At 28.0% G+C, this 14,551-nt stretch overlaps 1 protein-coding gene across 1 annotated transcript in view; it reads left to right on the top strand.

Annotated features, from left to right (window-relative positions):
• LOC103580343 (gamma-aminobutyric acid type B receptor subunit 2) overlaps window positions 1-14,551 on the top strand; it is a 118,573-nt gene that overhangs the window by 7,839 nt on the left and 96,183 nt on the right. Inside the window, exons 2-3 of the mRNA XM_014439840.2 lie at window positions 8,265-8,345; window positions 8,975-9,195. Of these exons, the coding sequence (XP_014295326.1) occupies window positions 8,336-8,345; window positions 8,975-9,195 (231 nt within the window). The 5' untranslated portion in view covers window positions 8,265-8,335. The remainder of the gene's footprint in view (window positions 1-8,264; window positions 8,346-8,974; window positions 9,196-14,551) is intronic.

Here is a 14,551-nt window from a genome sequence, read left to right as displayed (position 1 = left end):
TCCATTTTATTTCTCTCTGTCAATCTACACACAGAAATCGTTTCTCTCACCCCCTACGTTGCATTTAATGACCACAAAGCACTTTATATTTCTTTCAATTATATAAAAATAATAATTTGCATAAAAAAAAAAATACCATTTACATTTAATTCAATTTTTAAATAAACATTTAAAGTATCCACTAAAAAAATATCAAATAAAATTCTCTCTGCTCCTACCCTTTAATTTAAATTTATAATTCTTTATAAACTCACCTTTGATAATAAATATCTACGGTAAAAACAATATTAGAGTTTATTAGAAGAAAAAAAAAAAAAAAAAACGTATTGTGGCATCAAAGTCACTATTCAAATTTATTCATCCATTGTTATGCTTAAATCAAGGTTCATTACACTGATATGTCCTTGGTGCAGCATGTCATCAACAGTCAAGTGTGGGAAGAAGAAAAAAAAAATGTTTGTGCAGAATCTCCGTTGACAGGTTACTGGCCTCTGCGTAATTACTCTGGATTTTTTTATATTTTTTTTATACATACCCTTTACCCATATGTGTGTAGATATATAGAGCCGACGGCATAAATACACATTATTTTTTTGGTGTATAGGACAGTGTGTGCATGAGAAAAGAGAGAAAGATAGAGATAAAAATAAAAGATGGAAGTGAAATGAATTCTTCATCTCTGTTGGTCGTTGGTTGGTTGGTTGGTTGGTGGAATGAAAAACGTTTCCGTTTTCTTGTCGCCCTCGAGCTATAGGCATTTCATTCCGTCATCCTATAATTTACGTCTTTTATGTCTTATAAATTTTACCCATCTTCTTTATACCTTTTCACTGAATTTCACCGACTCAAAAGTCATTGTCTGTATAAAGAAGACTTTATACTTTTTATTTTTATTTTAAATTATCCTTTCGTTATTGCACCCTGAGAAAAGTTCAAATTCAAAATCGGATTCATTCACGTGTAATTGCTCTGTAATCATCAAGCATTTAAATAAAAATTTCAAATTAGAAAAGCAAGTTGTGATTCTTTGGTACACAAAAAAAAAATTTATTGGCAGAACATAAACTTTGAATTGTGAAATGAAAATTAAAATTTTCGCGCCCGGTAAATTTTCTCTTGGCTTAAGAAAGTTTTCCTTTTCAATTCATGATGCAAAAAATTTCTTAGAGCAGGTAAAAATTTTTTTGGGACGAATAAAATTTTTTGCCCCAAGAAAATTTTTTTTTTCTGTGTAAATCCGCATGTTGATTCATATGTTTGCAAACGCATTAATTAATTTAATTCTGGTTATACATGAGCTGAGATTACTTTGAGACGAGACTCTATGAAACATAATTATAAAATTTTTTTTTTTTTTTAATTATAATTTATAAATTAATTATTTTATGACAGTGGGTTTCTTGATACTTTGGCTTTCTGTCAGCTGTCAAAGTCATATGTCAGTAGGATAATTAAATTTTTTTAGTCATATGTAAGCTGCCAGTGAATAATGCACAAGTTTTTATAATCCGTTGGCTGAAAGATTTCATTGTTAAATATAATTTTTAAAATTCCAATTACGTTTCTGTAATTCGAGTTTAAATTATCGTTTTAACGTGGCTTGGTTTGATTATTTTTTTAGTTTTTTTTTATAAATGTTGTTTGCTGTATAGAAAAATAGGAATTAAAAGGAGACTAGATAAAAAATTTATTCAAAGCTTTAAATGTACGATCAATGTGAGCAAATTTTTTGGTGTTACTGCTGGTGTACAATGGAAACCTGTGACAAATGGGAACAATGCTTTCAATCACCGAACAATGTACGATTGCACTTATGCTAGAACAGGCTCAACATTTTCTGATGCTTGGATATTAGATTTTCCTTCGATTCGGTGACATAATTTTTGAATATTAATTGGCGGCTTTTTTAAATTTTTTTAAAATTATTATCCATAAAAAAAAGATTTAAGTAGGAATTTTTGTTAATTAGTTTAAAAATTTATCTAATTTACATGGAGTTAATTTCTCTAGGGGTTGATTTACGTCCCGGAAGCTTGGAATGATAACATTTTCAGACGTTTGAGAAATGATTTTTTTAATTTATAAAAAAAATAACGTTTTTTTATTCTGTGCAATTATTTTATGAGATTGCATAAATTTCAATTTAAAATGTTATTTTTAAAATTAAATTGTTAGATTGTATATATAGACATAGAAATTTATTTGTAGATCTCGAGTTAAGATATTCGAGGAAAGTAAATTTTAAATACAATATTTACTTTCTCATCCATAAAATTAAAATTATTTAAATTAAAACTGTTCAATGTTTATTTTATTTTTTTAGTGGGTTCTAAAATTATTCCAATGTCTAAGAAAATTCAAATACTTCTGAAAATTAAAAAATTTCGTAGTCTACTGTCAGATTTACATTCTAGAATTTTCTAAATAATCCCAGACATTTATTGAATTTCGTAAAATATTCTGACGGGTTTAGAATTCCTCAGAATGTTCAGTGAAAATAATTTCCGATTACAATTCCATTTAAAAAAAAATAACTATCCTGCTACTGTATACGTCGCCGACGATACCGAACCATCTCACCCATTTTTTTTACATTCTACGGAGGGAATATAGAAGATATCTAAATGTTCTTGTTCAAAATTACATTTATTTTCAGTCTCCTTTGATTATTAACGTCATTGTCATAATATTTACTGGTAAAAAATGTCGAAAAGTTATTTTATAAAAATTGTAGTCGAAAATTTGTTAATAAGATAGAAACTAAACTGTCACGTGGAATCATTTTTCACGATTAAAATAATGCACTGTAAAAAATCGGGAGTGAATACGGATTTTATTTCAATCCTAATTCACTCCGTCACGGAGTTCCGGAGTTTAAAAAAAATCACTCCGTATACGGAGTAAATAGGGATTTTTTTATAGGCAGAGTGATTTCGGAGTAACGCGAATTTTATTTAAATCCGCATTCACTACGGTCCGGAGTTTTAATACTTAAATAAATTTATATTTAATAGAAACAGCTGCTAATTAGAAACATAATTATTTAAATAAATAATTCATTGAGATATTAATAATTAAACTTAAAATATTATGTTTTTAATTTATAAAATGTTTTAGTAACTCACTAAATTATAATTTCATATATATAATACATAGTAAAAATATTAAATTATTGAATAGCTATAGTGACATAGTTTTTATGGGAATATTTTATATTCCGGTACAATATGAAATGTTATCTTGTGGTATGGTTGATGTAAGTCATACGACAGTTTGTGACTCAGTGGAATTATATTTGTTAAAGTTTTATGACCAGCTGCTTATAATTTTTAAAAATCATTTCGCGTGAATATATGAATCGTTTATTCGAGAAACCCGATAAGTCAAGAAAACAAAATTTTTCAGGAAACACAAAAAACGTGTTTCTGGAAAAACTCACCATTGAAATAATAAATAAATAATTGAAGAGAATAATGTTAGCGTCTCTGAAAAATATTCAAGCAAGAAAAATTCATTTTTTTAATTGAAACTACTTTAAAAAATTATTTAAAGGTGATTGACTTATGGGGTTTCTCAACCAAACGGAAGAAAAAGTTATAAAATCATTGTTTTTTTTTTTTTCCACTTAAATAATTTATTAGACTGATAAAATGAAGTATATAATATGTATATAAACTCTGAAACTCAGAAATTACAAAAAATAATAATTAATTTAAGTTTTTTAATTAGTCATATTATTTTTTTTCTAAAAAAAGCGCGAATTTTAAATAAAAAAAAAAAATTATTTCTATAAAACTAAAACTGCATATGTATATTTGAAAAACCCCATAATTCATTGACTTATGGAGTTTCTCAATAAAATGAAATTTCTGTCACCCCGTGAGTTGTTTTTTCAACACTGATTTTATGGATATTTTTATTAATTTCTATGGGGGGACATCCAAAGAACCCGAAAATGCAAAGAACCTAATTTCGAGAAAACTGACTCATGGGGTTTCTCAAATAAACGATTCATATGGAAAGGGAGCTCGTAATTATTTCCATATTCAACATAAATATCAAAATTTAAAAAACCTAAGCTCACTATGTATTAGTAATTTTTTTTCTAATTAATATTCTCCGAAACTCCCCTTCAGGTGAAATTCACTCCAAGGGAATTAAGTAAATAAAAAGTCATCCACTTCACATTTACTCCGCAATTTTCTTACAGTCTACTAATAATAAATAAATAATATTACATTAGATAATTAAATAGTGACAGTAGATACTAATTACATTCGCATAAATAATAAAACTCATTTAATCACAAATTTAAATAACTTAGTCATACCTCTATCCATATATTCATAAGTGTATACATATATGCATGTATAATAGTAAAGTAATAAAATTATAGCCAAATAAGAGTATCTTAATTAAAAGTTGACAGTGGCCGTATAAATGCCCTCGGGTGTCTATAATCAGACACACGCGGGCAACCTTGAAATACTTGCGGTTTCGCGTATTCACTGTTCGTGTTCCGAGGCAGTTTGTAGTCACGCCGCGACGCTTTTCAGAGCCCTGAAGAGATCGTAGAGATTCTCTTGGGAGTATATCGACCCGTTTGTTGCTGCATACCTTCTATGCCACATAAAATACACACACACATGTCGGCACCCACATATGTATATACATATATATATTTATAAATGTTTATATACCATAGCCAGACGTTATATCGCAGATAGCACACAGGTAGAGCTGAGGGTTAGTCTTAACATTGAACAGTTGTAGTATAAGCGGTCTAGCGTGTTAACGTTCACGTCGTCGACTTTGTTAGACCATTGTTATATATATGTATACTATAATATATATATATATATCGTATTCAGTAGGGTAGTTTAGTCCTATCTAACTTTACTTACTTGGATTTCATGCCGTTACACGCAAGACTACTACTCACTTACTCCTGTCTTTTCTTTCTCTTTCTTATGTTTTATTAACCTGCATCCTTTTCTACAATTATGTTACTGTGCCAAGGCTCACTTTTTAGCCTTGGAAATCCCACAACTATCCTCCTATTGCATTTTATTAGCTAAATGACGAATCAAGCTTCTAGTTTTGCTACTTCTACAGTTACACTCGAGTTGAGGGTGGGAAAAAAAAATAATGGCATGAGAATAGCCAGCTGGCTCTTATTATTATTATCATTTAATTCTTCATAAGTTTATTTTAGAGTTGGGTAAAAACTTAAGACAAATATCATAAATATAAAATATGTGTTGTTATTTTTTTTTTTATTTTTATTTTAATAAAATTACTTTGTTTGTTGAATTAAAATTTAAATCTCTCGCTGTAGATAACGATAAAAATGAGATGAAGCATCGCAGTGTCAAGTGTGAATTAATATTTTATGTAAAAAAAAATTTTTATGGCATATGGGGGAAAATTATGCTCGTAGTAAAAATGGAGGTACATTTTTTTGAGACTAATAAACTTTTATGGATAATGTAAAGCTGTCTATTATCGGGCTCGTAGAGTTTTACGCGATACTTTGTTATATTTTATGGTTGGTTCATTGTTAATTTACGATTAAAGGCTCAGAATTTTTTTTACTATTTTTTTTTTATTTAATTTACTTTGATTGGATATTTTTAAAAACTCATTTTATTTTTTTTTATAAGCTGGTTAGAAACTTTTTTTTTTTGTTACGGAATTTTGTTGAAATATTTCGAAATCGTTCATCACCGTTGACTTTTATATTTGAGAGAATTTATTGCATTGAGTTTAACTTTGTTGGAACTTTTAAAAATTAAAGAATAAAAAAAATAAATGATTTAGTATTTTATGACTCTTATGTGAGTTTCTAAAGTTTAGATCAACATAAAAAGGAGTTAAAAAAATTTGAAATTGAGACTAAAAAATATATTTTTGTCGATGAGATCAAAAAAAGTTTTCATAAGAGTTTAAACCCATGCCCGAATCTGATAAGAATTTTTTTTCTTTATTTTTGAATTTTCGGTTCGCTGAAATGTTAACTAAAAATTATAAATTTACTCACGTATTGTAATTTAAATCAAAATTCGTCATAAGTAAGACTTAAAACTAAAACTTTATTTATTTTCAAACTGTAACTTCTACAGATTCTGAGATAAAATCAATCCGCATTAAAAAGCTTTAAGTTTTAGTTTAAAGATAAGAGCTGAGCTCTGCGTTTTCTCACGTAGTCATTATTACCTAGACGTATTTTTTGCTCTATTATTTAATTAAACTCGGATTAATTTATACTAAATAGTAAAATGAATCTCAAGCATGAAAAAAAAAAAAATTATCAATTAATTTTTTTTTTCGAATTTTTTTAAACCTCGCAATAGTTGTGAAAACCAGGTTAAATTTTAATTAATCGCTTATCAATAAATTTTAATAAGTCGTTACATTCACTCAAACAGCTGAGAAAAAGTTTGACTAAGTATATTGACTAGGAAATTTTAATTTTAACTTTTTATTAATATTGAAATTTTTTTTACAATAATTATCACGTTGAAAACAGCTTTTTTTTATTGTGTCATATTTTATTTTAGTGATTTTTTAATAATATAGGGGGAGGGAGGCCAAAAGGGGATACCCCAAAATTTTGTAAAAAAAAAAAAATTATATTTTAAATGACTTTTAGACACTCCAAAATCACTTTTGTAAATATAATTGAGCGGTATTTTGAATTTTTTTTTGTTAAACTTATTCAAAAATCAATTGTCAATTGGAAAATATTAATAACTTGTTTTGTGATAAAAAATATTAAAAATTTGATTTTCTTTTGTAGGGGAACCTGGGGCAAAATGGGCCCCGTAAGTTACAAATGGGGGCATCTTTAATTTTTTTTTTGCTCATTGCACTACTTTATAAGCCCTTATTAGTTATTTAATTTTGATTAGCTGTGTCCATTAAAATTTAAAAAATTCAAATCGAAATTAGGGGCAAAGTGGGCCGCGATCTAAAAAAGTTGTGTAAGACAAATTTATTGCTAGTTTTATTTTTTTGAAATTCTTCACTCTAAAAATGTAATGAATAAGCTGTGTTCATGATAAATTACAAATTTTAAAATATGGGGCAAAGTGGGCAAAAATGGGTAAGACATAAAAAAGCTAATAAGTAATAAATGAATAGTCGTAAAAAAATAAATGTGACTTATTATGAGCCATGTTCATAGAAAATTTCAGGGTGCTTACTTTGCTCTCAAATTTTAGGGGGTCCCACTTTGCCCGAAAATTTTTGAGGCCTTCCAGATTTTGGGGGGGGGCATTTTGCCCCATGTTTCCCTACCCAATAATCATGTAAAATATAATTTTTCTTCATGTAAATTACTTGCAAAAAGTTTAACTTAATCAAATTCATTTAAAATCCAGAAATTTTTTTATACTTTTTTAGGGGGTACCCCATTTTGCCCGCAAAAATGAAAAATTTTTTTTTTTTAGATTTAGTATATTTGAGTCCTCGAAAACTTGCTATTTCCTTAAATTTCCCTATTGCCCATCCTACCCCTACATTTCTTTTTCTTTTTTTTTTTTTATAATTAATCAATTTTTGGTTTAATAGTCAGTATAAATATGATAGAATTATAAATCAGTATGGAGTAAATAAATGAAATATATATATATATATATATATATATATATATATATATATATACACATGCATGCATGAAAATACATTTATTGATCAATCGACTGAAACTCCACTCATCGATGCACACGTTATTCAAATGCAACATATACATCTATATATATATATATATATATATATATATATATATCACTAGTATATTATTCTCTCGAATATTAACGACATGGAATTGGCATTAAATTTATAAAATATATATTTTAAAACCAAAAATTGAGTCTGCAGACTGTTAGTTGAACGGTTCAGCTTTAAAACGGACCGCTATTCAAATCAAGTTACGTTTGACACCCGATCCTATATCGGCTTTTTATTTTTTTGTTTTTCTTTGTATTTTTTTTTTTTTTATTTTTTATACTGAATAGTGCGAGAATACCTTTTGCGTTTTGTTTTGTTTATTCATTTTTTATTTTTATCCCAATCGCGCCACAGTGACCATAACAATCCAGCTAGCATAAGTCGCCATATTTTTTATTCTTTTACATGTATGAATATCCATTGTTATTTTTACTATCACATCTATTACTTTTTTTTTTTTTTTTATTGATAGTCTGGTTTTTAAAAATCTAAAACTATTGTTATAATTTTTATTTTTTTTTTTTGACTTTCAGGTCGATCTCGGTGGCAGATGATTGGGTCGATGGTGACTGCGGATGATTGCCGTTAATATCATGACATCAATATGCATAAAAGTAAACCATTATTTTAATTTAAATTTATTTATCTCATAAATACAGTAATTGAATAAATAAACAGTAAAGAGTCTGAAGAATAAAAATAATATTTGATACAGTAAAAAATAAAATGAGATGATTCAATAGTGAGTGAAAATATATAGTAGTGATAGTAGCCGTGAGTGTTAAATAGTGATAATGAGACGAGGGTTGACCGCGTGTGTTTTGCGATAGGGGATTTCGTAGGGTCTTTGAGATTTTTTTGAGGGAAATGAAAAGCTTTGAGGGACAAGGCCGAAGGCTGGGACGGAAGAAGGGTAAAGGGATGCCGTTGCGGTGAGATTAATTGGACTTAAGAGCTGATGGTGATGGTGCTGGTGGCGGCAGTGGCGGTGGTGGTTAATGCTGGTGTTACCACTGTTATAAAACCGGAAGAGTGAGGGTGCAAGTGAAGGTGCGGAAGTAAGTGGTGAGGGTAGAGGGTCTACGGTGGTGGATAAAAAAATCTAAAGATCTGTAAAAAATGATTGGTCGAGGTATCGATTACCCTGGTCATCGCCAAAGACAAAACCAGCCCCACTTTTGTTGTTTACTACTGCTACGATTAAAAGGGGCGGCACTTGGTATCGGTATTGTTCTTTGTTTAGATGCGATTTTACTCTGCGGGGGACAAAAACCAATAAATCTTGGCGGCGTTAAACGACGGGATGTTTATATCGCTGGATTTTTTCCCTATGGCAGGCACGTGCCTGAAAGTCACATTGGACGTGGGGTAATGCCCTCTGTTAAGCTTGCTGTCGACCATATCAATGACAATCCAGCAGTTCTCAGGAATTATCGATTACACATGTGGTGGAATGATACTGAGGTAAGAGTTATTTATCATTATTTCATTAACTCATTTTTTTTACCCTCACTTTTATGTTTTGGTCGTAAAAAAATTTTATTTCCTCCACTAAATTAAAAGTAATAAATTTTTGATTGATGACCGCTGATATCCGGAAATAATTATTTTTATCGGTGTTCAAAAATTTATTAAGTAATTTAATAGTAGCCCTTAGTCATCACCCTGCTACAGTAACCCGGTGTTGAAATTTTTTTTGACACAAAAAAAAGAATAAAAATTACAAAAGGGCGCGGAGTTTAAGGGGTCAAAAAATCTGGGGATACTGATGCTTCCTTTCGAGATAAAATTTATTGGAAAATCGGAAAATTGTGTGATAGATAAAATATTAAAAACATTTCTCCTACTAGATTACAAGGGATTTATCAAATTTATTTTATAACATTAATTCAATATTTATTTGAATTTTACATTATTTTTTTTTTTTTTTGAAAATGTCAATAATTTATCAAAGTCAGAATGATAAAGTTTTATTGAAGATATAAAAAATTATTTAGTGAAGTAAGATTGACGCAAAAAAAATTTTTAGTAGTTTTAGCAGACACTTAAATTATTCGGGCGCTAATTAATCCCAGTAATTAATTAAGAAATTTTCCACGGATCAACTAAAAAAAAAAATACGTCTCAGTAAATAAATTGGTCGTGTAATAAAAAAGTGCGCTAATTACTTTAGTTAATGTACAAAATTTTTTTTCATTTCCTGCTCCGAAAGCTGACAATAGTCTTCCCCCCACGCAAACTTTCTTGTTAATTTTCTCAATGGTTACAAATATCAACAAATTTTTTTCTGTCAATTTTAACTGTCACCTTAAACGTGACGTGAAATTTTTTGAAAAATGACTCAGTATTTTTTAACACCAGTAAATAGCTTAAGTCGCAGTTTGAATTTATCACTCGCTTTCAGGGACTTTAAATAAATAAATAAATAAATAAATAAAATTTTCAAAATGTCAAATTAAATTGTGATAATGAATAATAAATATTTGATTATTAATAAAAATATCTGAAATAAATAATTAATACTGTTGATGAACAAGCAATCAGTTAAATTAATGCACCATGTGTGTACGTAGATATATATAGATATATGTAAAGATAGGACCGCGAAAGCTTGTATATTGACGCTCTTTCCATTATTTAATCAACATCAGAGAATGCTTGTACCGCACACTCGACCATCATTGGTTATCGATTGCATACGTAACACGTCGTCGATCGAACCAATAAATATAAACTATCGTTTCCGCTTTAAATAAACCTTCTTCTTAGTATAGCGCCACTAATATTACATACAATAATAGATTAATATTTTTAAAAACCACTAATTCGTTAAAAAATTAACCTTCTGCCCACGTGTAATAATTTAATATCTATATATTTATAAGTATCCGTTGACCCAATTCACTATCGCACATACTCCACCTATATCACTTAAATAATTTAAAAAATAACATTTTTCATTTAAAAAAATATTCCTCGTGTGTTGTCGTAGACACATGAAAATTAGTTACTAGCTACCCTATTTTTAAAAAAGATTTATGAATAAAGTTCCCAGGCGAATTAGTTTAAACATTTTATTGTAATTTATTAACATTTTTTATCTTGTTACTTTTATTCATCATAAAATTTTATTTTGTTTTATTTTTCGTGTCATAAACACCATTCGTTCAATTTTATTAATTTATCTAGAATAAAATAGTTTTTTTATTTATCTTTTTATGATGAGGGAATGTATATCTAGTGTAAATGTATGCTTGAATGCGCGTTATTTTGGCTCGAGTGATGTTTGCAATGGCATTTGGAACTTGAACTGAGGCATGAACATGTGAATGGAAGAGTTCGCACACGAGATTCATTTTATATAGTTTTATAAAATAAAAGGTTTCTGCACACAAAAAAAAAAAAAAAAAAAAACTAAAACAAAAGTATCTATACGGGTATATATATATATATATGAACTATAGGAAAAATTTCTATGTACTGATGAAAATGAATTTCATACTAATGTAGTAATAATTCCTAAAGATATATGAGAATATTCTCTATATATATTATGGAAATTTTTTATATGCTATGAGAACTAATATTAAGATTAGTTCCCATACATTATGGTCCTAATACTAATGGAAACAGTTCCCATACTTGTGAGAACATTTTTTCCAATTTTTGGAGAATTTTCCATAATATATATATTAGGATGTGTCAAAAAAATCGACTGATGTTTTTTTTTTTCAAATACCTGAAGAATTCTGTCAGAGGATGTCAAAATAAAGTTTCTGTGAAAATATGAGCTCTTAATATTGATATTTAGAGGGCGCGAATCATAATTTTATATTTTCCATTTGAATAACATGGGAAAAAAAAATTTTAAGCTTGGAATTTTATACCTTGGCAATGACTCATTGAACGGATGAGCTCAGGATATATTTTTGTAGAAAATTAAACGCTCTACAAAAAAAGTCTCTTATCATTTTTTGATAAATTCGTCTATTGAAAAGTTATTGGAGCTTGGAGTCAAATTCATAGTAAATTTCGAGTTCTTTTTAATTTTCCGGCGAAACTATCAGTTTTATCACAAAATGTCATAAGATCTTTTTTGTAGAAAATTTTATTCTCGACAAATTATCTAGAATAAAATTTTCTCAAATTCCGCATAAATGCCTAGTTATTTACATTTTAATGTTAAGCTCCTATAATCGATCAGAACACTATTTTTTTTAAGAGCTTAATATTGAAATGTAAATAACTAGAAAGTTATGTGGAATTTTAAAAAAGTTTCTTGAAAATAATTTGTAGGGAATAAAATTCTCTACAAAAAAGATCTCAAGGCATTTTGTGATAAGTCTGATAGTTTCGCCGAAAAAGTAATAAGATCTCAATATTCACTATAAATTTGACTTCAAGCTCCAATAATTTTTCAACCGACGAATTTATCAAAAAATGATAAGAGACTTTTTTTGTAGAGCGTTTAATTTTCTACAAAAATATATCCTTAGCTCATCTGTACAATGAGCCATTACCGAGATATAAAGTTCCAAGCTTAAAGTTTTTTTTTCCCATGTTATTTAAATGGAAAACAGAAAATTATGATTCGCGCCCTCTAAATATCAATATTAAGAGCTCATATTTCTACAGAAGCTTTATTTTGACATCCTCTGACAGGATTTCACAGCAATTTGAAAAAAAAAAAAAAAAAAAACTTTTGTCGATTTTTTTGACACACCCTAATATATATGAATGCTTCCTATACACACATGGGTATGATTCTCATATATTTTGCCGTTCCTATAATAATTCAGGAACATTTCAATGCATCACCAGAATAAAATTCATAATTGTTGAAGAATTTTCCTAAATATATATGAATGGTTCCTATACACACATGGGTATGATTCTCATATATTTTTCCATACTTACACGGGGACATTTCAATGCATTATTAGAGCGGAATTTCCCCTACCTAATATGTGGTGGGAATGGTTCTCATATTTTATTGAAAAAGCTTTTACAAAATTATAGATAGCGTCTATACATTGTAGAAATAGCTTCCATAGTTTTTATAAAATTTCCCATAATGTCTGTGAATAGTTTCTATATAAATGTATAACATTTAAGTTAAATCAGATAACTAAAATAAAATTAAAAAAGTTTTATATGAACATGTCCCATGTGGGATTTTATCCAATTTAATATATGATAAATTGACAGATAAAATTGTTTGAGAAAATGTTGTAGGATTGGTTAGGAAATGGGATAGTAGAATGACAGGAATTGCTAGTAATAAATATATATGGGTATCTATATATCTTTATCAGATAGAAGTGGTGATACGTAGTCCAAGTAAAGCTACATTCGGACAACTAGTCTAGTCAACCTTTCTCTCTTTGCGCAGGGAATATAACTGAGGGTGTCGATCTCATTGGCGGCATATCAGCTTGCGCTCAAAGCTTGACATGAGGAGTGACATTTGATGGGTTATTTATAGTCACATATGTACACTTGCCCACTACTCTTGGCTATGTGTCGGTCGATATATAATATGTACATATATATACCAACTAAACTGAGCTATTGAGTAAAGGGAGTGAAGAAGCATGTAGAATTGCCATGGGTAAAATACTTACTCGACGACATGCCTGTTTAACGGTTGCACTTTTTTATACCGATATACTGTACTCACGCAATCCTTCCTCAGCAAATAGATTCACTTATTTTCTACCAACATGACGTAAAGTAACGCCTTTAATCTACTTCTTTAAACCACTATATCTTTTTATCACTTTTTATTCCACTCAGATCTTTTTTTTTTTTTTTTAGTATCCATAAAATTATTTTTCATTTTTTTGTGAGTGTGAATGTAGCGGATATCAGACAGATTTTTAATTATAAATAAATAGAGTAAATAATTTTTTAAAAAATATTTTTAAAAAATGCACTTGTTAATTACAAAATTTTATAAATGTGAATTTTTTTAAAATTTCATTTTATTAATTATTTACTCTATTTATATATAATTGTAAATTTGTCTAGTGTTTGCTACATTCAGACTCATATTTTTTTTATGATCCTGAAGTTAATAGATAATTAACAATTTTAAAATTTTTTTTTTTGACGAATCAATTGCAGAAAAAAAAAAAACTAAAAAAATACACATGCAGGAAATTTGAAAAACTATAAGTGCAATTTTGTGAAATATTTTTTTTTTTTTATTTAGCGTTTTGAATAAATTCCAAAAATTATCAGGCCTTGGCTAACTTATGATAGTAACGTTAGCAGACATTTGAAATGAAAAAGGATTTTTTTTAACAGATAAATAATGAAAAAAAAATTTTTCTAAAAAAATGCACGTGTCAAAAATTTCATATATTATACGCGCAATTTTTCAAAATATTTTTTTAGTAATTATTTTTTTGTTAAAAAGATCCAAAAAAATTAAAAATGTCTGCTAACTTTATTGTCATTGCTAACTTCAGTATCATTTTTTTTACTTCATGGAGAAAAAGTTTTTAAAAATTAAATCACATATTGAATTATAAATAAAAAATTATTCTGTTAAAATTTTTAATAAATTTTTTTGAAAAAAATTTAATCAGAGCTTCAAAAGTATTCCTTTGATCTTCAAAGCCGCAGAGCAAAAAATTTAATTCAACTCAGATTAATTACAGAGTGAGTTTAACAAAAAAAATTTTAATTGAATGAAGTGAAAGTAAAAAATTTTTAATTTTGCAAAAGGCGGGAAAATTTGAAAACGTAAATTTTTGAATTTTTATATTTAAATAACCTAAGTTAAAATAACAAATATATGACATATATTGAATAT

Source organism: Microplitis demolitor, chromosome 10, assembly GCF_026212275.2.
Source record: "Microplitis demolitor isolate Queensland-Clemson2020A chromosome 10, iyMicDemo2.1a, whole genome shotgun sequence".
NCBI lineage: Eukaryota > Metazoa > Arthropoda > Insecta > Hymenoptera > Braconidae > Microplitis > Microplitis demolitor.
The sequence above is the reverse complement of the archived record's forward strand: the minus strand, read 5'-3'. Positions and strand labels throughout refer to the sequence as shown.